At 40.5% G+C, this 24,621-nt stretch overlaps 1 protein-coding gene across 1 annotated transcript; it reads right to left on the bottom strand.

Moving 5' to 3' along the window:
* Nucleotides 1–16,858: 16,858 nt before the first annotated feature.
* On the bottom strand, nucleotides 16,859–17,844 carry LOC124595400 (trafficking protein particle complex subunit 5-like). The gene has a single exon (XM_047134128.1). It carries the CDS (start codon nucleotides 17,742–17,744, stop codon nucleotides 17,172–17,174), a length of 573 nt encoding a protein of 190 aa, XP_046990084.1. The 5' UTR covers nucleotides 17,745–17,844; the 3' UTR covers nucleotides 16,859–17,171.
* Between the last annotated feature and the right edge of the window lie 6,777 nt (nucleotides 17,845–24,621).

Below are 24,621 nucleotides of genomic sequence, written 5' to 3'. Positions count from 1 at the left end.
GCAACTATGATGGCGTAGGAAGCCCGTATATTCTCACTTGTAAAACATTAAAAGATCTTACATTATGTCATAAAAGAAGCAACACATCAGAGGATACTCCAAGAGCATCGGAATTTCGTGAACCATACTACAATCCATAATTTGGCTTAAAGTGCACATTCGCATGTCCAGATTCCTAATGAAATAGGCCTTGATCTGATATTCTTTTCAGTATGGTTTTTTGAGATCTACATTTTCTTGGAGTACCAGTACTGTATTATCTCATGTTTGGTTCTTTATTATGGGATAATGCCATACATGCTAGAAGATAAAAATGTGAACTTGAAATGCAGTGAACAGCTGAAACTAGCCAATAATGTGGAATTAATTATTAATGCTTGATTGTCAGAAAGGTGGAAATAAAATAAGACCTGAAACTAATAACATATTTTAGCATTCCTTAATTATGTGAATGTACTTTAATTCGCTTCGTAGCTCCTGGCCAAAGAAATCCGTTTTGTTTTCATTTGACATGAGAGCCATGAACGAACAGGAAGCGGCAAAATCACTAAATGTAAACACTCCCTACTTAAACTCAGACTGCTCTGCGCATCAGCCTCTCATCAACGACATTTCAGAACTGGGTAAAACTAGATAGTGGCGCCCTCCCTTCCCCCCCCCCCTCCCCCCCCCCCTACCCCCCCCCCCTCCCCCCCCCCCTACCCCCCCCCCCCCCCCCGACCCCTCCCTCGAGCATTTGAGATAGGACAACAAAAATTTAAAAAAAATTGACTTTTCAAAAATATGTTCATTTTGTAGTGCACAACTTCCTGTAGAGCCTGATACATAAAACATACGTTCAAGGTCTTAAGTGTGCCAAAGTGCAGTGCCACGCCTCTTCACACAGCATTCTTCTATCGCACATCACCGTATTTCGCTCTGTGGGATTCAAACTAATGGGTGTCAAATTAAAACATCCTAAGGTGCCTCTCCTGCTCCCAGTCAGCTGGCTTGACATCCATCCTCGAGAGAGAGAGAGAGAGGAGAGAGAGAGAGAGAGAGAGAGAGAGAGAGAGAGAGATTCAATTAGTGGTGGATGGGATTATTTGTAACCAGGAGAACAAGGACTCTTCAGAAAATTTTCACGTTTAATTACCTATTGTTACATGTGACATAAAATTAAATATAGGATACATAAAACCAGTAAAGACAAGAGATAAGCAAGACAGTACACTTTTCTCCAATCCTTAGGTCCTAGCTTTATGTAAGGACATAGTTTCACATTTCATTCATACGCTCCAGATTCTCAAGCATGAGGTCGAAAAGTAGTAGTATGAAATTTTTGTATAAATTTGGAATCGTCATATTCTTCCATAATTTGTGTGATGTCCCTGTTCTTCTTCCTCATTCTAACAAACAATCTTGTTATCACTAATTCTGTAACTATTCCTGCCAGTGTCAAAACTTATTCCCTGGTTAAAGTCACTCACCCTGCAAGAATCATGTGTTTCGTTATCCCGCACTTATTCTCTGGTTAGGCATTATTAAGTGTCCATAAAACATGTTTTCCCTGCTACTCCCAGAACATAACTTAAGTGGCTGCTGGCTGGGGACTGTACAAATGTCATTTTCTTGGGTTCGCCAAGAAGATAATACAAATCTTTCTTACCTATTATTCCTGTTTGTCATTTATTTCCTCTCTGGTAGTCTGAATCTATGAATTTCACTAGTAATTATAACAAAGCTGATTATTCGCAAACACAATCAACCACATAAACGAACAGTGATTGGCATTGGCCTGTTAGGGTTTACGCCGCTCAGCTCCTGAAGCCTGTCCCCTTTTGTCTGTAGGAAAGTTTATTTCCAGATGTGACCATGATTCCCCTAGCAGAAGCATTATGTACACTATGCATGCATTCAAAAATAAACTTATTATTTATTCAGAAATGATAGATCAACGTGCGCTGGTTGCTAGGCATTTTGTGAAACAAGGTTTTTCCCCCTCAAGAATATGAATTTGGCGACCCCATTGAAATTGCCGCCCAGGGCAAATACCCCAATTTGTGGAACAGGTAAGGGGTAGGGGGAGGGACAGCAGGATACGGGTGGGAGAAGTCGGCAATGCCTGGCAGAGCATGGAGGGACAAGATGGTGGCTGGACAAGGCACCCAGCTGTAGCAACAGGAGGCTGGGGAGGGAGGGGAGGGGAAGAGAAGTGAGAAAGGAGAGTAGCAGAGAAGGAGAAAGGACTGGTGGATGCAATGCCAGAGAGCAGTGCAAAATGAGGGTGAGGGGATGTGAACTGGCAGGAGGTGATAGGACAGAGGCGGTGGGCATGTAGGGCAGAGGGTGTGGAGACAGTAGGTTACCATAGTTTGGGGCTGGGATGAGTGGGAGTGATGAATGTGTTGCAAGGATAACTCCCGTCAGCAGAGTTCAGAAAAGATAGTGGAGGAAGGGAGTGTCTAAATAGCCTTGGTTGTAAAGCACCCATTGAAATCAAGCATGTTAGGTTCAGCTGCACGTTCTGCCATAGGGTGGTCTACTTAGCTCTTGGGCACAGTTTGGCAGTGACCATTCATCCTGGTGCACAGATGGTTGCTAGTCATACCAATATAGAAAGCTGTGCAGTGATTCCAGGGAATAGGGAGGTCATTCACCTGGGTACTAAACAGGGATATGACCCCTGTGGCAAGGGTCAGAAGGGTCAGTTTGGAGTGTAGCAAACAAATGGACTATGATGTTGTGGAGGTTGTGACCAGGTGTAGGACCTGCCTAATCCATCCACCCAACACTTCATATTCCAGTTCTGTCAGAGACTTATCCTACCCCATCAGAGGCTGGGCAACCCGTGAAAGCAGCCATGTCATATACCAGCTCTGCTGTGACCATTGCTCAGCTTTTTATGTTGGTATAACTACCAACCAGACCCCACCAGGATTAATGGCCACCGCCAAATTGTGGCCAAGAGCAAAGTGTACCACCCTGTGGCACAATATGCAGCTGAACATAACATGCTTGATTTCAGTGGCTGCTTCACAACCCGGTTCATCTGGATCCTTTGTCCTGTGGTGTTATCAGTAATTGACAACCACAGAGATGCTGTACATTGAAACAGCATCACCAGACACCAATGGGGAAGGAGGAATAAGACATGCATCCAGTAGTTAAAAGGGGCCACTGCTATGCTAGGCTCTTCAAATTCCACCGCACAGTACAAGAGAGATGAGTTCTGGTGAAGTCTAGTCAAACCTACAAGAGTATCAACAGTTCTGCCACAAGTAGTTCTGCTTCCGCATCTGCATCTGCCTACAGCATGGGCATATGGCAGTCAATCAAGCTTCGTTCCTGCTTACACAGGCATATGATATAGAGTGCCACCTATGGGCACTTATTTGTAACAACTGCAATAAACAGTTGGTGTTCCTTAACTGCAGATTTGTATTGTATGCAGATCAATGACTTCAGCAGCTCTTGTGTATCTGGATCTCCATTAGTTCCACATGTGCTGTCACAGCCACAGCAACAAGGAGCAGAAGTTAAGTACATGGTTTTTGTATTAATAAAGTGTTCTGTTCATTTACTGGTCACTTGTCTCCTTTTGTGTGTTTGTGTCCAAAGCAGGACACTACATGTCCTCACAACACATTCTCCACTCCCAAAATTATCCCGACCTCAACCTAATGTAACCTACTGCCCTACATCTTCCACCCAACAGTTTCCACCCCCTCTGTCCTATCACCTACTCCCAATTTACATCCTCTCACCCTTGGTGTATGTTGCTCTCTGCAAACACACCCACAGACTTTTCCCCTTCTCTGCTCCTCTCCTTTTCCACTCCACATTCCCCTCCCTCCCATCCACGTAGCCTCCCGATGCCCCACCTGAGAGCATTGTCCTGCCATCGTCTAGTCCCTACACTCTCTGCCAGGCAGTGCTGACTTCTCTCCTTCCCCGTACCCCACTATAGGCCCCCCTTACCTGTCCCACTACAGACTGCTGCTTCTGTTTGACACAATGCAATTGCATTCTGGTCAAAGCACTGGAGATAGAGGTCATGAGTGCATGAGGTACACTTGCTTCTATTAATGTGTCTGTTGCCCTCTCTCAAGTAATATCTGCTATACATAAGAAAGGGGAGATCCTGGAATGTACAAACTATAGAGGAATTACAGTATTAACACTGATGTAAAATAATCTCCTCCCTGCTTTCTGTCTGCATAAAACCTACTGCAGAAAAACAATCGAGAGGTATCAGGCAGGATTCAGAACTGGCAAATCATTTATTGATCAAATATCCAGCCTGAGGTGAATATTGCCAACAAACATGGGAAAACTATAGAGAAACACACCATATATTTGTTGATTTTAAAGAAGCATTTACCACCATAAAGAGAAACATGCCTTTCGAAGCCGTGAATGAACTGGGCGTACCACAACAGTTAATACATTTCATGAGTCAACGGAAAAAGTAGTATTCAAAGTAAAAATGCCAGGAAACTTAACAAGTGCTGAGACTAACTGTGGACTAAGGCAAGGAGATACACTATTGTGGATGGTTTTCAATGTACCACTAAAGCTCAAATCAACACAACAGGCACAATATACAGTACAGTAGTGCAGAGATTTTGGTCTTTGCAGATGATGGGAGTATTATTGCAAGAATAGCTCTAGCTGCTTAAAAAAAAAACACCATGGCACTGCTGGCAGCAGCAATAGAAATAGGACTGGAAGTGAACATCAATAAAACGAAACACATGCAAATAACACAGAGCTAAATACAATGCTAGAAACTGACCAGGTGTAAATAGAATCTATTAGTGACTTTTTCTACCTCGGAACACTGGTATTATCATAGAATGATATTAATGTGGAAATAAAGCGAGACATGCTCTTAACTAATCTCTTAGCTAATAAATGCTATTGTAAGCTGGCTCCTCAACTTACAGCCAGAAATCTGTCCTGAAGAACAAAGTGTCAGCTACATAAAACTTTAACGTTGTTGTCGTCTTCAATCCAAAGACTGGTTTGATGCAGCTCACCATTCTACTCTAACCTGTGCAAATCTCTTTGTGTCTGAGTAACTACTGTAACCTACAGCCTTCTGAATCTGCTTTAGTGCCTTCACCTCTTGGTCTCCCTCTATGTTTTTTATCCTCCACACTTCCTTCCAATAATAAATTTGTGATCCCTTGATGCCACAGAATATGTTATACCAACTGATCCCTTCTTCTAGTCAAGTTGTGCCACAAATTCCTCTTCTACACAATTCTATTCAGTACCTCCTAATTAGTAACGTGATCCACCCATCTAAGTCATCAGAATTCTTATGTAGCACCACATTTCAAAAGCTTCTGGTCTCTTCTTGCCTAAACTGTTTATCATCCACGTTCACTTCCATACATGGCTACACTCCATACAAATTCTTTCAGAAAGGACTTCCTACCACTTAAAGCTATATTCGATGTTAATGACTCTCTCTTCTTCAGGAAAGCTTTCCTTGCCATCGCCAGTCTATATTTTATATCCTCCCTACTTTAGACCATCATCAGTTATTTTGCTTCCTAAATAGCAAAACTCATTTACTACTTTAAATGTCTCATTTTCTACTGTAATCCCCTCAGCATAACCTGATTTAATTCGACTACATTCCATTATCCTCGATTTGCTTTTGTTCATCTTACAGCCTTCTTTCAAGACACTGTCCATTCCGTTAAACTGCTCTTCAAAGCCCTTTGCTGTCTCTGACAGAATTACAATGTCATTAGCAAACCTGAATGTTTTTGTTTCTTCTCCCTGAAGTTTAATTCCTACTCCACATTTTTCTTTGGTTTCCTTTATTACTTGTTCAATGTACATATTGAATAACACTGGGGATAGGCTACAACCTGTGCCACCCCATCCCCAGCCACTGCTTCCCTTTCATGCCCCTCGACTCTTATAACTGCCATCTGGTTTCTGTACAAATTGTAAATAGCCTTTCGCTTCCTGTATTTTACCTGTACCACCTTTAGAATTTGAGAGGGAGTATTCCAGTCAACATTGTCAAAAGCTTTCTCTGAGTCCACAAATGCTATAAACGTAGGTTTGCCTTTCCTTAACCAATTTTCTACGAGAAGTCTTAGGGTCTGTATTGCCTCACATGTTCCTACATTTCTCCAGAATCCAAACTGATCTTACCCAAGGTTGGCTTCATCTGCAAAAGATTTGTGTTAGTATTTTGCAGTTGTGGCTGATAGTTCAGTAATTTTCACACGTGTCAGCACCTGCTTTCTTTGGAATTGAAATAACTATATTCTTCTTGAAGTCTAAGGGGTATTTCACCTGTCTCATAAATCTTGCTCACCAGATAGAAGAGTTTTGTCACTGCTGTCTCTCCCAAGGCCAGCAGCAGTTCTGACATAATGTTGTCTACTCCTACGGCTTTGTTTCAACTTGTTCTTCAGTGCTTTGTCAAATTCTTCATGCAGTATCATATCTCACATATCATCTTCATCTACGTTCTCTTCCAATTCCATAATATTGCCATCAAGAACATTGCCCTAGTATAGACCCTCTATATACTCCTTCCATGTTTCTGCTTTCCCTTCTTTGCTTAGGACTGATTTTCCATCTGAGCTCTTGATATTCATACAGGTTGTTCTCTTTTCCACGAAAATCTCTCTAATTTTCCTGTAGGCGGCATCTATCTAACCCTACAGATACATGCTTCTGCATCTTTACATTTGTCCTCTAGCCATTTTGCACTTCCTCTTGACCTCGTTTTTCAGACATTTCTATTTCTATTCACCTGCTTTCTTTGTTGTATTTTTATATTTTCTCCTTTCATCAATTAAATTCAATATCTCTTGTATTATCCTTGGTTTTCTACTAGCACTCATCTTTTTTGCCTTGATCCTCTGCTGCTTTCACTATCTCATCTCTCAAAGCTACCCAATTCTTCTTCTACTGTATTCCTTTCCCCTGTTCTTTTCAACTGTTCCCTAATGCTTCCTCTGAAACTCTCTACAACCTCCAATTCTTTCACTTTATCCAGGTCCTATCTCCTCAAATTTCTACCTTTTTGCAGTTTCTTCAACTTTAATCTACATTTCATAAACAATAAACTGTGGTCAGAGTCCACATCTGCCCTTGGAAATGTCTTACAATTTAAAACCTGGTTCTAAATCTCCGTCTTACCTTTATATAATCAATCTGAAACCTTCTGGTGTCTCCTGGCCTCTGCCATGATTCTTAAAGCAAGTGTTAGCAGTGAATAATTTACACTCTGTGCAAAATTCTACCAGGTGGCGTCCTCTTTCATTCTTAACCCCAGTCCGCATTCACCTACTACCTTTCCTTCTCTTCCTTTTCCTAATCAAATTCCAATCCCCCATGACTATTACATTTTTGTCTCCCTTAACTATCTGAATAATTTCTTTTATCTCATCATACATTTCTTCAATCTCTTCTTCCTCTGCGAAGCTGATTGGCATATACTTGTACAACTGTGGTCGGGGTGGGCTTCGTGTCTATCTTAGCTACAATAACGCGTTCAATATGCTGTTCATAGTAGCTTATTTGTGTTCCTGTTTTTTAGTTAACTATTAAACCTACTCCCGCAATATGCATATTTGATTTTGTATTTATAACCTTGTATTCACCTGACCAGAAGTCTTGTTTCTTCTGCCACCGAACTTCACTAATTCACATTATATCTAAATTTAACCTATCCATTTCCCTTTTTAAATTTTCTAATCTACTTGCCCGATTAAGGGATCTGACATTCCATTCTCCGATCCGTAGAATGCCACTTTTGTTTCTCCTAATAACAACATCTCCTGAGTAGTCCCCACCCAGAGATCCGAATGGTGGACTGTTTTACTTCCGGAATATTTTACCCAAGAGGACACCATCATTTAACCATACAGTAAAGCTGCATGCCCTCGGGCTAGATTCCAGCTGTAGTTTGCCCTTGCTTTTAGCCATTCGCAGTACCAGCACAGCAATGCTGTTTTGGTTGATGTAAAGCCAGTCCAGTCGAATCAATCATCCAGACTTGATTCTTGAGTTTCTCCAGGCGTATTTGATAATCAAAATATCCACGGGTATGCTGCCGGTCTATAGTGTCCAACGGGCACAGTATTTCGGCGATCATACATGTCGCATGAGCTCAGTCCGTCAGTTCACCTGATGATGGTGACATGTTTGATCGCCGAAATATTGTGCCCGTTGGACACTATAGACCGGCAGCACACCCGTGGATCTTTTAATAATCATCCAGACTGTTGCCTCTGCAACTATTGAAAAAGGCTGCTGCCCCTCTTCAGTAAGATGTTTGTCTGACCTCTCAACAGATAGCCCTCCATTGTGGTTGCACCTATCTGTATCACTGAGGCACACAAGCCTCCCCATCAATGGCAAGATCCATGGTTCATGGGGAGAAAACTTTAATAAATCCAGTATTAATATAAGGCTCAGAAACTTGGACATTGACACAACAGTGTGAAAAGCTGACAGGATATTTTGAACAGAAGGTGTTATGCAACACCTATGGGGTGACTAATGAAGGTGGAGTGTGGCGCAGACAATATATTTTTGAACTTTACAGATTATAGTATACAAAAATCTTGAAATCATAATGGTCATTACAATAAACTGCCATAAATAGGTCAGCCATGTCTTTTGTATCAACATGAGGACCCAACAAAATAGTGCTGCTACGAAACACGGTGGAACAAAGGAGGGAAGACCATGACTTTGGTACTTCAATGACACACACGAAGATCTAAACATTATTGGTGTTATTTCCAACCAATAGCTCAGTACACAGTATCAATACTAAGAATAAGAAGAATCTACATAAAGACCTAAAATCACTTACCTCGGTCCTAAAAGGGGTCCAATATTCAGGAACACACATTTTTAATAAATTGCCAGCAACCATCAAAAACTTGGTTTCAGATAAAGCACGGTTTAAACATAGTTTGAAAGACTTTTTTAAGTAAAAATATCTGTTAGCTTTCGGTTTTGACAACACTTCGTCACAATAGTCAAGAATAGGTATTTTCCATATGATAAATTTATTAATAGTGGATAACAGTGTTTCATTCTGACAGTGTGTTAATTCTGTAAATATTAGCTGTCCCAGTTTACTGCATTGTATTAGCTTATTTTCGACTATCTACTGACAAATGATCAGGATAGTAAGTATTATATTCAAATGTTTTATGCTTTTATGTCACATTTTCTGACATGTTCCACACTCACAAGAATCAGCTCATTTTTTGGGTCTATGGAACAAAAACTGACTCTGATCTAATCTAATCATAGTAGGATGATCACATCCTAGAGAAGCACAATTCTGACTCCAGCACAAAGCGGTTTCTAAAAAAGGAAATCCACATAGAACTGCTTTCTCAAGCCTACAAGAACCTTTGTAGATGCATGAGAAAGAGCAACTCTGTACCTGGTATGTTTCTGGCTTTGTCTCAAGTTTCTGGCACAATCATCTATACAGTACTAATTGAAAAATATGAAAGCTATGATGTGGACACAAAGTTCAATGGATAAAATCATATTTCAGTAACAGAAAACAGTATGTGACAACATAATCTGGATGCAGATCTGAACTGAGTGACATCAGTTGTGGGGTATTTGGCCCACTTGTGTTCAATGTACTTATAAACAATACTGAAGTCAGAAGTATAAAAAAAAGTACTGTATGGTAATGATATGACATTATTGAATGTAGAACTTTGGAAAGGAGCATATCTACGTCAACAAATAACACAGTACACTGGCTCATACACAATGACTTAATTATAAATCTAAAAAAAGGACAATGTTCATGACATTCATGGATAGAGAAAAGGAAGATTACACAGCATAGACTAAAAGAAGTTACATCTATAAAAGTTTTGGGAATTACGGTTGACAATAGCTCGAATGGAGACAATATCTGTTGTAACTTAAGCACAATAATATTTATTATGAAACAGCTTGCACATTATGCAGATAACTTCTATGTACAGTGTACTGTATCCTAGCTGAACCATATTTAGAGTACGGAATTACTGCTTGTGGAAACTCCATCTGCAATAATACAAAGAGAATTTTTGTATTGCGCATAAAAAGGCCTCAGGAGTATCTTGAATAAAAAGCAAATGGAGTCATGTACAACTGCCTTTCATAATCTACAAATATCGACATTTCCATCCATGTACACACACAGAATAATAATTTCATTAATCAAAGGCAATACATTACCAGAAACAATTGCAGATGTTCATTCGTATGAGACAAGAAATATAGGCTAGGTGAGAAGTACGCCACCGAGACTGAGAGCCGCAAAGAAAGGTCCTCAACAGTTAGGTGTAGAACTGGTAAAGCGTCTTCCAAGGAGTCTACAGGACAGTACGAGTGAAAAGACATTCCAGGAACTTCTAAAGAACAACTCAATGGAAAAAGAATTTTATAGCATGAAGGAGTAGGTGTGTAAAGACTGAGGAATGCTATTATTACCTGTATGTATGTTCTGTAATCACTTGAAAATATTGTAGAATGTAAGTAACTTGAAGACTTAAATATTAATAAAGAGAAAAGTGTATGCAACACTACTATCACTATTGCAAATTTGATGTTTTATACTGTAATATGAAGGCTAAATATTTTAAGAGATTAGGTTACGTTGACAGTTGGTCAGTCAATCAATCTTATCCTAGGATCTGAGTAAGCTGCCCTTCCTTTTCGACCTGTCCCAGCATATCTCTCTCCCCCCTCCCGGACAAAGTTTTGAAAACTAAGTAGTGTGGCTCTCTACTAAATGGTACTACACATTTTGTTTCCTGAAGGTATATACTGGCCAGCAAGTCTATCACTTATTAGTTTTCTAGAATGAATTTTCCCCTGATAAAATTTTCTACACTGAAATATAAACAGTGATTTGACATGACATATGTAAGTTATATATGTGTACCACTCCAAATTACAATCAGGCAGCGTCTTCACTGCAAGATGGAGGGGTAGAATGGTACACATGTTCATGCTACAAAGACGTAGAAATAGTATTCATATTGTACTCAAAAGTAAACTTCAATAACATGAAGCTCCAAATTCGAATCTTATAAGGAGCCAACAAATAAAAAAAAACACAAAATAAATGAAAATCAATTACACCTCACAAATCAACAAAAACTGCAATCAAACAGGTCCTCTACAACACAATCATAAAACAATCCCCCCCCCCCCAACAACAACCAATACCCACAACCCCCACCAACACCTACACATACCCAACCCACCACTGTCAGCCTATATGTCTTACCCAAAGCCCTCAAAAAACCACGAAAAATACAATAATCCCCAGTGACACTCTTCCGCCAGCAATACTCATCTAAATGAGATTGCTGGTTAGAAAAGTGCCTCTTTCCCCCTCCCTATGACTAGTTTATCCACGTGCCCCCCCCCCCCAAAAAAAAAAAAACTCCATCATATTAGTGCCAGCCCCAGTTTCATAATTTTTAAACTTAAAGACTCTATGACTGACAACTAAATGCTTGTAACCTCTCTTTCCCAAATCCCTATACGACGAAAATGCATCTGAAACGACAGTACTTCCCTCCTCAAGATATTTTTCAATAAACCCCACCAATCCCCTTCAGCACAGCCCTCCAAAACCCTAACAACACGGTCAGCATACCCACCCCCGAAATAACAGCCCCCTCACACCCACAAACCAATCCAACTCACCCCGATATTTAATGTACTCAGAGCAAACCTATCTACGCAAAGAAAATCAGTCTAATGCCATTCTCTCACTCACTCCAGTCTCATGTGCACAAAAACTAATAGTGGACCTACAATAAAAATAACACATCAACAAAACAATCTCCCTCATGGTCAACCCAGATTTCTCAAACCAGCTGCAGTATCTAATGGAATACCTGACGTCATTATGTCGACACCGCCACATAAACACGTACCTGGTCCGAGACACCAGAATTCTCATTGGCTTCATATTTTCATCACAAATACTGCATCTGACAACTTCCACAAAAATACCAAATACCTATAAGAATTTAATAAACTAAATCATCGCCCCTCTCATCTCTCAATGAAGCACTATTGTATTTCAGGGTCATATCCATGCCTAACAACAAAAAGCACATAACAAATTAAACTTTTTATGGCACAAACCAATTAAAAAAACCTTAATAATGTGCTGAAAACACTTTCAATGCACTATATGTGACCACTCCCAGCAACTTTGCACTGTCAACACAAAACCTCAAATGAATCCAATACAACACGTTACACTCAGCACATACACATACACTACGAAGGGCACCATCAAAAACAGCAACACAACATCTACAACCACAATCAATTCAAAAACTCAGTGCCATAATGACTTCACACACCACAACAAGAAATGGTCATGAGTCCCCTAGAACTTAGACTACTTAAACCTAACTAACCTAAGGACATTACACAACACCCAGCCATCACGAGGCAGAGAGAATCCCTGACCCCGCCGGGTATCGAACCCGGGAACCCGGGCGTGGGAAGCGAGAACGCTACCGCATGACCACGAGCTGCGGACCACACCACAACACCGTTACATCATGGGTCAAAGCAGATGAGTGGAACTGGACACACCTGTTGACCCTGAAGTGCTCCCAAGCGCTTATATTTCTCAGTTCTTTACAGGAACATTATACCACAGTTCCTGGATTACAGGTACAAGAAGATATACAGATGTGTACTGCTTGCTGCAAAAGAATCATTCAATGACTATATAATAATGGGTGTTTCAGGACTGTCATACACAAATAGGTGTCATGGTAGAACTTATGTGGATACCTTGATAACAGACATAAGACCGTAAATGTTGCCCTTTAAATAAAAACAAACTTCTGTGCAACTTTGACAGTTTTGCAATTTTACTGATTCTAGCATATGAGAGGAATGATCACTCAAAGCAAAAAAAGCACTCAACTAAACATGGGCTCTAAAATGCATGCTTTAAAGATTTATGAGCACTTCTTTATCTTCGAAACTGTGAAACAAATCTCTTCCACTGCAAGCTCTTGCTTTCCTCATTTTGAGAGGTGGTAGCATGGACCAAAACGAAGAAAAAATGTCCAGTAAACATGGGTTCTAAAGTGTGTACCTAAAGACCTAGAGCACTTCATCTTCTTTGCTATTGTCAAACATATTGCCTCTACTGAACAAGTGTCGTAGCTGTAAGCTATGCATCTCAAGAGTCCATGTTTGCTACACTTTTTTGCTTCAAATGATCTTTCCTGTCATATCCCCAAGTAATGACCATTCCTTTTGGAACACCCTGCATAATGCAAAGTGATAAAAGGTGCCATCAAACACCAAACTGGAAAAGGCAGGCACAATTATAACAACATACAAATCAAAGATGTGGGTAGAATAATATAAAGTCCTCAGGAATTGATATATTTGGCGAATGATCTTCCTAAACACTTGTAGGATCCACAATGACTTACATAGCAAGCACAATGAGTTTGTTTTCCACAACAGAGCTTGAAGTCAGGAAGACAACACAGAAAAAAAATGTGAGCAGACTCTGATAACGTTCCAGTCTCAGTTCTGAAGGTGTGCATAGACAGCATGCAATCCTCATTAACAAACATAACAACTGAGTCCTTCAGTTCAGGTATTTTTTTCCAGAGCACCTTACTAAACTACAGACAGTATCACTGCTGTTTGCATGTTCAAAAATAACTGAACCGTCCACGACAGCCAGATTAATGAGTTACATACTAAAAACAACCTCTTTAATGAAGTACAGTTTGGTTTTCAGCATCGTAGAAGTACAGTATTGGCCATTATAGAGATCACAGGAGTGGTACTTGAAGCTCTTAGTTAGTTTTATGTTCCATAGATCTTTTTGCACAATAAATCATAATGATGTGGAATAAGTCATTTTATACCCACATTGCAAATTTGTAAATATAGCTATGATCTGAGCATTTATAAGGGCATGTCTTGACAAGAATGACTGTATTGCAGGCATATTCTTACCCATGACCAAGATTTTTGACACTGTTGACCATAAAATCCTATTAAGTAAGCTAAAAGAACTAGGTGTAAGAGGAATATCAAACAAGTGGTTCCAATCTTAACTGGAAAACTGTGTGCAAGAGGCAGATATAGTTCACGTCTGCTGATAATAAAATTTTAGTGAGATCAGGTGTAGATGTAAAACATAAAAAATATAGGTGTCCCTAATCTTAGTGTACTGGTTGCAATTATGTTTTTAATGTAAATCAATGAGTTTCCAGACACTACCAAGACATGGTGAAAAAGTTGTTTTCTGATTACAGCAACATCATAGTCACTAATAAAACACCAGAATGCCTATTAAAGAAAGCAAATGATCCCCCAAGGATGTTTACAAGTGGGCAGTATGTAACAAATTGGCAAAGTAAAGAAACCATATGCACTTCAGCACACTTTGAGCATAGAAGATTAATCTATAGATTGTGTAACAACACAAATTTTTTAGGGCTGAATATTGATTGTCAGTTAACATGGGATGAGCACAAAAGATAATGGCAAAAAGAATTATCAGCATCCTATGCTCTTAGAGTTCTCATCATCAGTTTGTAACAGCCTGTCTTGTGGTGACATATTTTTTCTACATACACTCAACTCTTAGATATGAGATTCCCAAAATGTGGTTGTTGTTGTTGTTGCTGTCGTCGTCTTCTTCTTCTTCTTCTTCTTCAGTCCAGAGACTGGTTTGATGCAGCTCTCCATGCTACTCTGTCCTCTGCAAGCTTCATCTCCAAGTACCTAATGCAACTGACATCCTTCTGAATCTGCTTAGTGTATTCATCTCTTGGTCTCTCTCTACGATTTTTACCCACCACGCTGCCGTCCAATACTAAATTGGTGATCCCTTGATGCCTCAGAACATGTCCTACCAACCGATCCCTTCTTCTAGTCAAGTTGTGCCACAAATTCCTCTTCTCCCCTATTCTATTCAGTACCTCTCCGTTAGTTCGTGATCTACCCATCTAATCTTCAGCATTCTTCTGTAACACCACATTTTGAAAGCTTCTATTCTCTTCTTGTATCAACTATTTATCATCCACGTTTCACTTCCATACATAGCTACAATCCATACAAATTCTTTCAGAAAAGACTTCCCGACATTTAAATCTATACTCGATGTTAAGAAACTTCTCTTCTTCAGAAATGCTTTCCTTGCCATTGCCAGTCTACACTTTATATCCTCTCTACTTCGACCATCGTCTGTTATTTTTCTCCCCAAATAACAGCACTCATTTACTACTTTAAGTGTCTCACTTCCTAATCTAATTCCCTCAGCATCACCTGATTTAATTTGACTACATTTCATTATCCTCGTTTTGCTTCTGTGATGTTCATCTTGTATCATACTTTCAAGATACTGTCCATTCCGTTATGTGGTTACAACTTCTAAATTGCAGAAAAGGACTCTTAAGAATAACCGCTAGTAGTAGTAGTAGTAGTAGTAGTAGTCAGGCTGCCTGTAAAGAGCTAGCCTATTTTTAAAAAACACCTAGATATCTTAACTGCACCGAGTGAGTACATGTACCAATCTTATGTGCAAATCAGGGAAAACATTACAAAGTATTCCATTAACAGTTCTACACTTAATCATTGGAATGAGAGTAGGCTTCAAGGAGGAAAGGGTATGGGGGAGGTGGAATAACCCAAGCATTTTCCACAAGTGATTGTCATTGTATAACAAATTCCCCACAGAGATAGAAAAGGTTACTAATAAACATGTTTAAAAAGGAAGCTAAAATATTCCCCATAATTAATTTATAAAACACAACCAAAGATTGCTCAAAGGACTCAAGAGTAGTGCTTACTAATGAAAGGGGAGTATTAAAAGATCTGTCACCTTAGAATACATAATTATAGTGTAATGCTTTTACAGGGCAAATCATGCCAAAATCTAAAGTGCACAATAGTAATGTTATTTCACTCTCCACCACTTAAAATCCCACTCATTTGTGGATGCTGAATCAGTCTTTTCAGGCAGCCAGAGGGAAGGACTTAAAAGATGCACATGGGGCGTAGTTGGACATTTACCAGCCTGGAGTCAATTTTCCAAACAGAGGAGGGAGTGCGGAACATTCCAGCATGTTCGTATCCTTTGTGTGTGCAGTGGTGCATCACAAAATTAAACTTTACAAGTTATACGGTACAACTTGTGTGCGAGGTAAAGAACATTGTACAATAGGGATCAACTGAATGAAGCAGTGCAGCTTTTAAAACAGTGACATATTTGGGACAGTGGCACTGTCCAGCCATCATTATTTAGGTTTTCCTAAATCATTTAAGGCAAATGTTGGAATGGTTCTCCTATCATGTCCATGGCCAACCATGTCCTATCCTCATAAAAACGTACTTATATATTCTGCATGCATTTGTATTGTGAGATATTTGTGTTCACTGTATTATGGTGACAAATCCTTCATCACAAGATAATGAATGGGTGAATAAATAAGACAAATCACAGACCACAGCTTAATGTACTTGTAATGTCAAGACTATTGGATCTCAATGGGGAAAGAAACTTATCACTGCTTGTTAAAGGAACAACACCTCTGAAGTGATTTCAGAAAATGGAACACCCACATTTGGATAAGTGTTTGAGTTATGCTCCTGAATACTAGTCCAATTCATCGCTTAACTACAGCTCCTCTTCATTAAAACTGATCAGAAGGAACACTGAGAAGTTGTACATATATAAGGCAGCAGTTATAATGATCAGCATAGATTGGTAGAGATGGATAAACCGTGATCAATTTTCCCCACTTACCTGCTTAATTATAATAAGTATCAACAACATTAATAAAGCCGACTGTAAAATGATTGTAAGGAGTTTTAATGGAATCTGAGCTCTTCACTACATATGTTTATATTTTCAGAAAAAGTGCTTTATTGTGAATGACATAATTGCCTGTTCACAAAAATTGGTGTAATTTGGTTAGTTCTCGGACACTAAACATAAAACTAACATACACTTTTCTATATCATCTGACTGTTTCTTGCGCAACATGTCACACACAAACTATCAGGATAACACTCTGTTACAATCCAGCCTCACACTTTTCCTCCTGTTTTGTATGGCAATAGGATGAATTCACTGACGATTTTCGTTGTTCCACTGATGATATTTATCGCTCCTCCATTTGCTTGTCCTTAGTAATAACGGAATCGTCGAATTTCACCATATAAGTTGTGCCTTTGTGCCAATGCGCTGTCACTTTCGCTGGAAAACCACACCCGTTGAGGAAAGCTTCAACAATTCCAGCAATAAACGTCGCACAATTCAAACTTGACTTGTCTTTCGGTACAGATATGAATTTATTTACGAGCGGCTCTTTCTCTATGATGTAGTACGTTCTCTCATCGTCATTTGCATGCTCCAGTTTGTCTGCTTCCTTCCCAAACAAAGTCTTCCACAGTGTTGACTTTATAAATAAAAGCATATTCAACAGTTTTATCTCACGTTTACAATTTCTCTCTCGGACAAATAGCAAATCTATCAGTCTCACTCCAACATCTTGCCCAATTTCTGCAAGCTTATTCTGCAGTTCTGGTACAGTGTAGACTCTATTCTGACAGTACTGAACCAGTTCTGAAAACAACAACGCGTAGCAGCTGATGCTAACTTCACCTTTACCTCTACTGAGGGATTTATCCAGGATACTTGTTTTCGGACGAACGGTAGATATTCTGATACTCATCTTTCACAATGAACTAACAACCTCCCTCTTGTCCGGCGGTGACAGCTCAATACCTGCTTGCCTGCTTCGCAAGAAGACTGATGCGCCCAGCGCCACAATGTAACAGCTGAAGCTCTGTGTGAGAACAAATGACAGACGGCCGATATTACGACAGTAGGATTTTTAAAAGATTGCCGGCATGCCGTTTAGTAAGAAAAATGTTTAACGTTTGATAACGTATAGAATGTGAGAATACAATCACAAAAGTTTGCATTTGCTTACAAATACTCTAACGTCTGACACAACTGATCTCATGCCTACTGAAATAATTTAAATGGGTCTTGTGCGATACTTTTACGTACCATAAAAATGTCTATCGGTATGCCATGACGAGCTAAAGTCTTTCTCATAGGAAATAACTGACTTATGGAAATCAGGGTATCGTGCGCAGCCATGACTTACCGCTTATGTGGGATTTGAAAAAGAGAAATAGTGTGCTACTGCACAGCAAACTATAGTACTTTGACGGCCACATTTCATCTATTCATTCGTAATACTATTTCTGTATGTTATCATGTCTTCAGACCACAGCGATCAACTGAAACAGACACTTTCAACCTGATAAACCATGTCTTAAATGCAGAGGACAATCACAGAAATATCTCAGGTTTATTCCCGGACCTAACAAAAGCTTCTGCTGTGATTGATCATTCTGTGCTTTTGAGGAAGCTTGAACGGTATGTTGTAAGGCAAATCAGTGGATTAAATCATATCTGGAATATCGTTCTCAGGTAACCAAAATTAAGTACATGGAAGGAAATGAACTCCAGGTACACCTTTCAGAACCATGTGGACTAAGTCATGGTGTTCCACATGGCTCTATTTCAGGTCCCCCCCCCCCCCTCCTCCTCCTCCTCCTCCTTCTTCTTCTTCCCTTTTTTAATACATGAATGATTTCCTATCACACGTTAGGGATTCTGAACCTGTAATGTTTGCAGGTGACACTAGTCTATTGGTTGAAGTAAATAAAGAAGAAAATCTCACTGCATCTGCAAAAGATATTACAAGAGAAGTGTCTGAATGGTTTTCTAAACACAGGCTAATTATTAATCCCCAAAAAACGGCATTCATGAATTTCCACACAGATCAAAAGAAAAATGTGGCACAGCCTGTAATATGTATAGATAACCAAATCATTAGAGCTATCAATGAAACTAAATTTCTTGGGATTCATATCCACGAAAATCTTAAATGAAGCACTCATATCACATCCCTAAATTCAAAATTAGCAAAAATGAGCTATGTAGTAAGAATTAAAAAGTCATTAGGCTTAGATGAAGCACCAGTGTGTACTGAAACAATGGATAGGGATTATACAAGGCACCTTAACATATATAATAAATTAATCCTTCACATCAGGGACATTTCCAGAGCAGTTAAAACAGGCAGGTGTTGTACCTTTGCTTAAGAAAGGTAATGCAGAAGTCATAGAAGATTACCAGCCCATTTCCCCACTGTCAGTATTCTCAAAAATAATAGAAGCAATTATGAAAGACAGATTAATGAATTACCTGAATAAATATAACCTTTTAAGTGAACCACAGTTTGGTTTCCGAAGTGGGAAAAATACTGAGTCAGCCACAGTAGAAATCACTTAAGTTGTACTTGATGCTCTTGATAAAGATGAGTGTGTCATAGGCATATTTTTGACCTTTCTAAGATGTCTGATACAGTCGACCACAAGATTCTATTAAATAAATTAGAAGCAACAGGAATAAGAGGGGTAGCTAATGACTGGTTTCAATCATACCTAACAGATAGGGTACAAAGAGTAGAGATAACACACACCGGGTGATCAAAAAGTCAGTATAAATTTGAAAACTTAATAAACCACGGAATAATGTAGATAGAGAGGTAAAAATTGACACACATGGGGTATTTTTAGACACATGAAAGATCTCTTGCATGCGTCGTTTGGTGATGATCGTGTTATCAGCCGCCACTTTCGTCATGCTTGGCCTCCCAGGTCCCCAGACCTCAGTCTGTGCAATTATTGGCTTTGGGGCTACCTGAAGACGCAAGTGTATCGTGATCGATCGACATCTCTAGAGATGCTGAAAGACAACATCTGATGCCAATGCCTCACCATAACTCCGGACATGCTTTACAGTGCTGTTCACAACATTATTCCTCGACTACAGCTATTGTTGAGGAATGATGGTGGACATATTGAGCATTTCCTGTAAAGAACATCATCTTTGCTTTGTATTACTTTGTTATGCTAATTATTGCTATTCTGATCAGATGAAGCGCTATCTGTCGGACATTTTTTGAACTGACTTTTTGATCACCCGGAACTTCAAATAGATCTAAACATTTAGTAAAACAATTATCAGAATCAAAATACATCAATATATTGGTTCCGCAAGGTAGCATATTAGGACCAATACTGTTCCTGATATGCATCAATGACTTTCCCAGTAGTGTTACTCATGGTGGCAAAATTCTCTGTGCTGATGACAGCAATATTATAGTCACTGAGAAAACAAGAGAACTCCTTGCCGAGAAAGCAAATTAAACTCTCAAGGAAGTTTATGACTGGTCAATAAGCAATAAAGAGACTGAACATAAAGAAAACTAATGTCATGAACTTCAGTTTGAAGAGGAAAAATGACAATGTTAAATTAAATGTAGATGGCACCTCTATAGACTGTGTAACAAATGCAAAATTTCTAGGAATGAATATTGATTCTCAGTTGAAGTGGTATGAACACACAAAGGTACTTTCAAACAGAATGTCATCAGCATGTTATGCCCTTAGAATCCTACCATCACTGTGTAACATACAGTGTCTTTTAGTTACATTTTATCCATATGTACACTCAATTCTTAGCTATCACATTCTTTTTTAAGGAACAAATGCAAAAAATATGAACACAATTTTCAAATTCCAGAAAAAAGCCATAAGAATAATAACCAAAAATACTAGTTGGGCTCATAGTAAACATCTGTTCAAAACACTGGGGATTTTAACTGCTCCATGTGAATATACTTACCCGTCAGTTGTACACATCAAAAATAACATTGGTTGGTTGGGTTGTTTGTGTGAAGAGACCAAACTGCGAGGTCATCGGTCTCGTCGAATCAGGGAAGGACGGGGAAGGAAGTCGGCTGTGCCCTTTCAGAGGAACCATCCTGGCATTTGCCTGGAGCGATTTAGGGAAATCACAGAAAACCTAAATCAGGATGGCCGGACGCGGGATTGAACCATCGTCCTCCCGAATGTGAGAATAACATTGGTAATTACTGCACAAACAGCTCTGTCCATATCCATGCAACAAGAGATAGACTTACCAAGAAAAAATAAACATAAAACTCAAAACAGAATTTTCTACCAAGGGATGAAGCTGTACAATAAATTACCAAAAGAGATTAAAGAAATTACAAAAATACACTTATTTAAGAAGGCAACTGAAAAGTACTTGTTATGCAATACATTTTATACATTGAAGGATTACTTGGATAAAACAGAGTAGGGGTTTGATAAAAAATTATACAAATAAATAATAATAATAATAATAATAATAATAATGATTATAAAACATCCAACATTCCACGTAACACCTTCACTTTATGTTTTTTTCCCTTTCTAGAAATACTTACCCCCAAGCTATGCATAGCACAATAGAACACCTCTTCTTCTTTCTGAGCTCAACATCTCACTCATTATGGAGGGATGCTGACTCAGTTTTCATGATAGCAAATGGGAAGTTGCAGTACAGAAAATGGCCCAAAGACACAAAGAAAGATGAAAGTAATGAGAAGTAACAGAAATGAGAACAGCAAGACACTTAACATCAGGATTGATGGTCAAGAAGTAGATGAAGTTAAGGAATTCTGCTGCCTAGTAACCAAAAATAACCAATGACGGATGGAGCAAGGTGGACATCAAGAGCAGACTAGCACTGGCAAAGAGGGCATTCCTGGCCAAGAGAAGACTACCAACATCAAACATAGGCCTTAATTTGAGGAAGAAATTTCTGAGAATATATCTTTGGAGTGCAGCATTGTATGGTAGTGAAACATGGAATGTGGGGAAACTGGTACAGAAGAGAATTGTAGCATTTGAGATGTGTTGCTACAGATGAATGTTGAAAATTAGGTGGACTGAAAAGGTGAAAAGGTAACGAATGAGCAGGTTCTGCTCAGAATCGGAGAGGAAAGGAAAATGTGGAAAAAACTACAAGGAGAAGGGACAGGATGATAGGACATCTGTTAAGACATCAGGTACTGATTTCCATGGTACTAGGGGAAGAAAGAGATTGGAATACATCAAACAGATAAGTGAGGACACAGGTTGAAATTGCTACTCTGAGATGAAGGGGTTGGCACAGGACAGAAGTTCGTGGCAGCCCACATCAAACCAGTCAGAAGACTGATGCCTCAAAAAAAAAAAAACTGAGGTGGTGTATTTGTCATACCAGAGAGACCCAAAGCTACCAAGATAGAAACTGAAACTGCATGTGAGACAGTTTGGCCAAGACTCAGTATCAGGGTTGGCATAAAACGATAATTGGATCCTTCTATCGCCCACCACACTCATCTCCTGATATAACTGAAAACTCTAGAGAAAACCTCAGTTCACTTGTACGTAAGTTCCCCAATCATACTGTAATCATCAGCAGAGACTTTAATCATCCAACAATTAATTACAGCTTTGTTAGTGGTGGGTATGATTAGACATCCTGTGAAATTTTACTAAATACCTTCTGTGAAAACTACCTAGAACAGACAGTTAGTGAAGTATCTGGGCTATCTGAATAAAAATGTGAAAAATGCAACTCCGAAAACAATTTATTGGATGCACAAAAAGAAAACAACAGACTCAATCCCAACTGCGGTTCATCACAAATATAAAATAATAGAAAAGATCCGACTCTTCACGAGGAGAGAGCACAATAAAAGAATCCTGCAATGTCAAGATGTTCGTTGACTATACCAAGTTCATCTGCAAGAGATCGGCCAGCTAGAAGAGGCGTCTGGCCATGGCTGCCGGGGTGGCAGCTCTGCATACTTCCAAGTGGTGAGTCAAACTGCCCTTTGCCAACAGTGCACTGCCCTGTATAGCCAGTTTGGTGGATGTATCTGCTGGAACTATTTGCGATTACATGCCTGTTGTATCAAAGTAGTTCCTGAGCTAGCTGTGACTTCTGGTGAAGCTGTTCTGCAGGCTGCACAAATGGGTAGCGGTCCCTGGTGGCCATTGATAGAGACCTGGTGTTGTGTTGTGGCCACTGGTAAATATTGGTGTTGACAACAGAGACGACGTAGGTTTTCCTGGTGAACATATGCCGTGTGATGCAGGCGTCTCATATTGGTTGAACGTGAAGTGGGATGGTGATGCAGTAGGCGCTATGAAGTATGAAATGGGTGGCCACAGTAGACATCTCCCCACAGCCCCTAACCCCCAGGAGTGAGTGGAAGGCTCATCTCAACGTCGGGCCCCAGGGCAATTGGTGACAGGAGACCGGAGGCAGTCTCAGGTGCAGGATCCACCTCCATGGGCATACGGACCACTGCCAGAGGGTCCGCCTGGGGTGTACCGGTGGAGGCGGCGGTGGGGTGGGGAGAGAAGCACCATCATCCCCAAGTGCCGACAGTCATGGAGACAGCAGAGGAGACGGCTGCAGACCACACCAGGGGCGAAGCTGGTTGGTATGCTTCCGGCACACCATGCCGTCGTCGAGGGTGACTGCCACCACAGTGTGGACAATAAGTGACGAGACCCTGGCAGGAACCCACCAGGGACGATTCCAGGTGAACACCATCGCCCAGACCGGTTCCTGCAGAGAAAATGGAGCCGTGCCAAAAACAGAGGAGCTGGCCGGGGAGAAGACAGAAACAGGAGAGACAAGGGGAACTGATGAGGGCACCGTGAAGATTTTCAACTGGGGATGACCCATCCTGAAGTGGACTGGTAGGAGGAAAGAAAGATGGTAAGGGTTCATCGAGGGAGTGTTGGGGACGCAATTTCGACATCTGGACTTTGAATGTATAGACAAATGGTTTGGCTAATCCTTTAGATGCAGGATGAAAGGGAGCAGTATGAATCAACTGGATGCCCAGAGTGGTGCAGAAGGAGATAAATTCAGCAGATGTTAATTGAGGGCCGTTGTCTGTCACCACTGTCTCCAGAAGGCCCTCAATGGTAAAGATGTGGAAAAGAGCTTGGGTGGTATGGGCAGATGTCATGGAGGACATGTAGGATAAGCCAGGAGGAGCCAAGGAACGGGCCCATGAAATCCAAGTGCAAACAGGACCAAGGAGAAGGGGCAGGAGGCCACAGGTACAGGCATTGACGGGGTGTTGACTGGTGCTGTTGGCAAGAGGGACATGAGGCCACCATGCGGGTGATGGCGGCGTCCACCCCCCTCCAGTAGACATGCTGGTGGGCAAGCTGTTTCGTCAGGACAATCCCCCAATGACCAACATGCAGGAACTCCAACGCCTGCTGGTGGAGGGAGGGCAGGAGCACAACCTACCATCAGTCATTATCACCCAAGATGAAGAGGACCCCATCTCTGACAGACACGTCCTGACGGTGGTGCCAGTAGGCCCGGACCTCCAGCTGCAGCAGCTGACAACAGACTGATGGCCACCCATGCTGAATGTGGTGCACCAGCACCTGGAGGGTTTGGTCATCTGCCATGCAATATGTGACTAGCTTGGCATCCAGCGGCAAATCAGCCTGTGACCAGTTGCAGGTAACATTCTTACAGAGGAGGCAGTGAAGAGGTTCTGCCAGAGTCGTGGCACATGGGATGAAGCGGGGGTAGTAATTGAATTGATCCAGTACTGACCTGAGCTGGGAGATGTCTGTCGGGGGTGGCAACTGCTC

This window comes from Schistocerca americana, chromosome 2, assembly GCF_021461395.2.
Source record: "Schistocerca americana isolate TAMUIC-IGC-003095 chromosome 2, iqSchAmer2.1, whole genome shotgun sequence".
In the NCBI taxonomy this organism is placed as follows: domain Eukaryota; kingdom Metazoa; phylum Arthropoda; class Insecta; order Orthoptera; family Acrididae; genus Schistocerca; species Schistocerca americana.
Note: the sequence above shows the minus strand (reverse complement) of the source record. Positions and strands in the feature narration are given on the sequence as shown.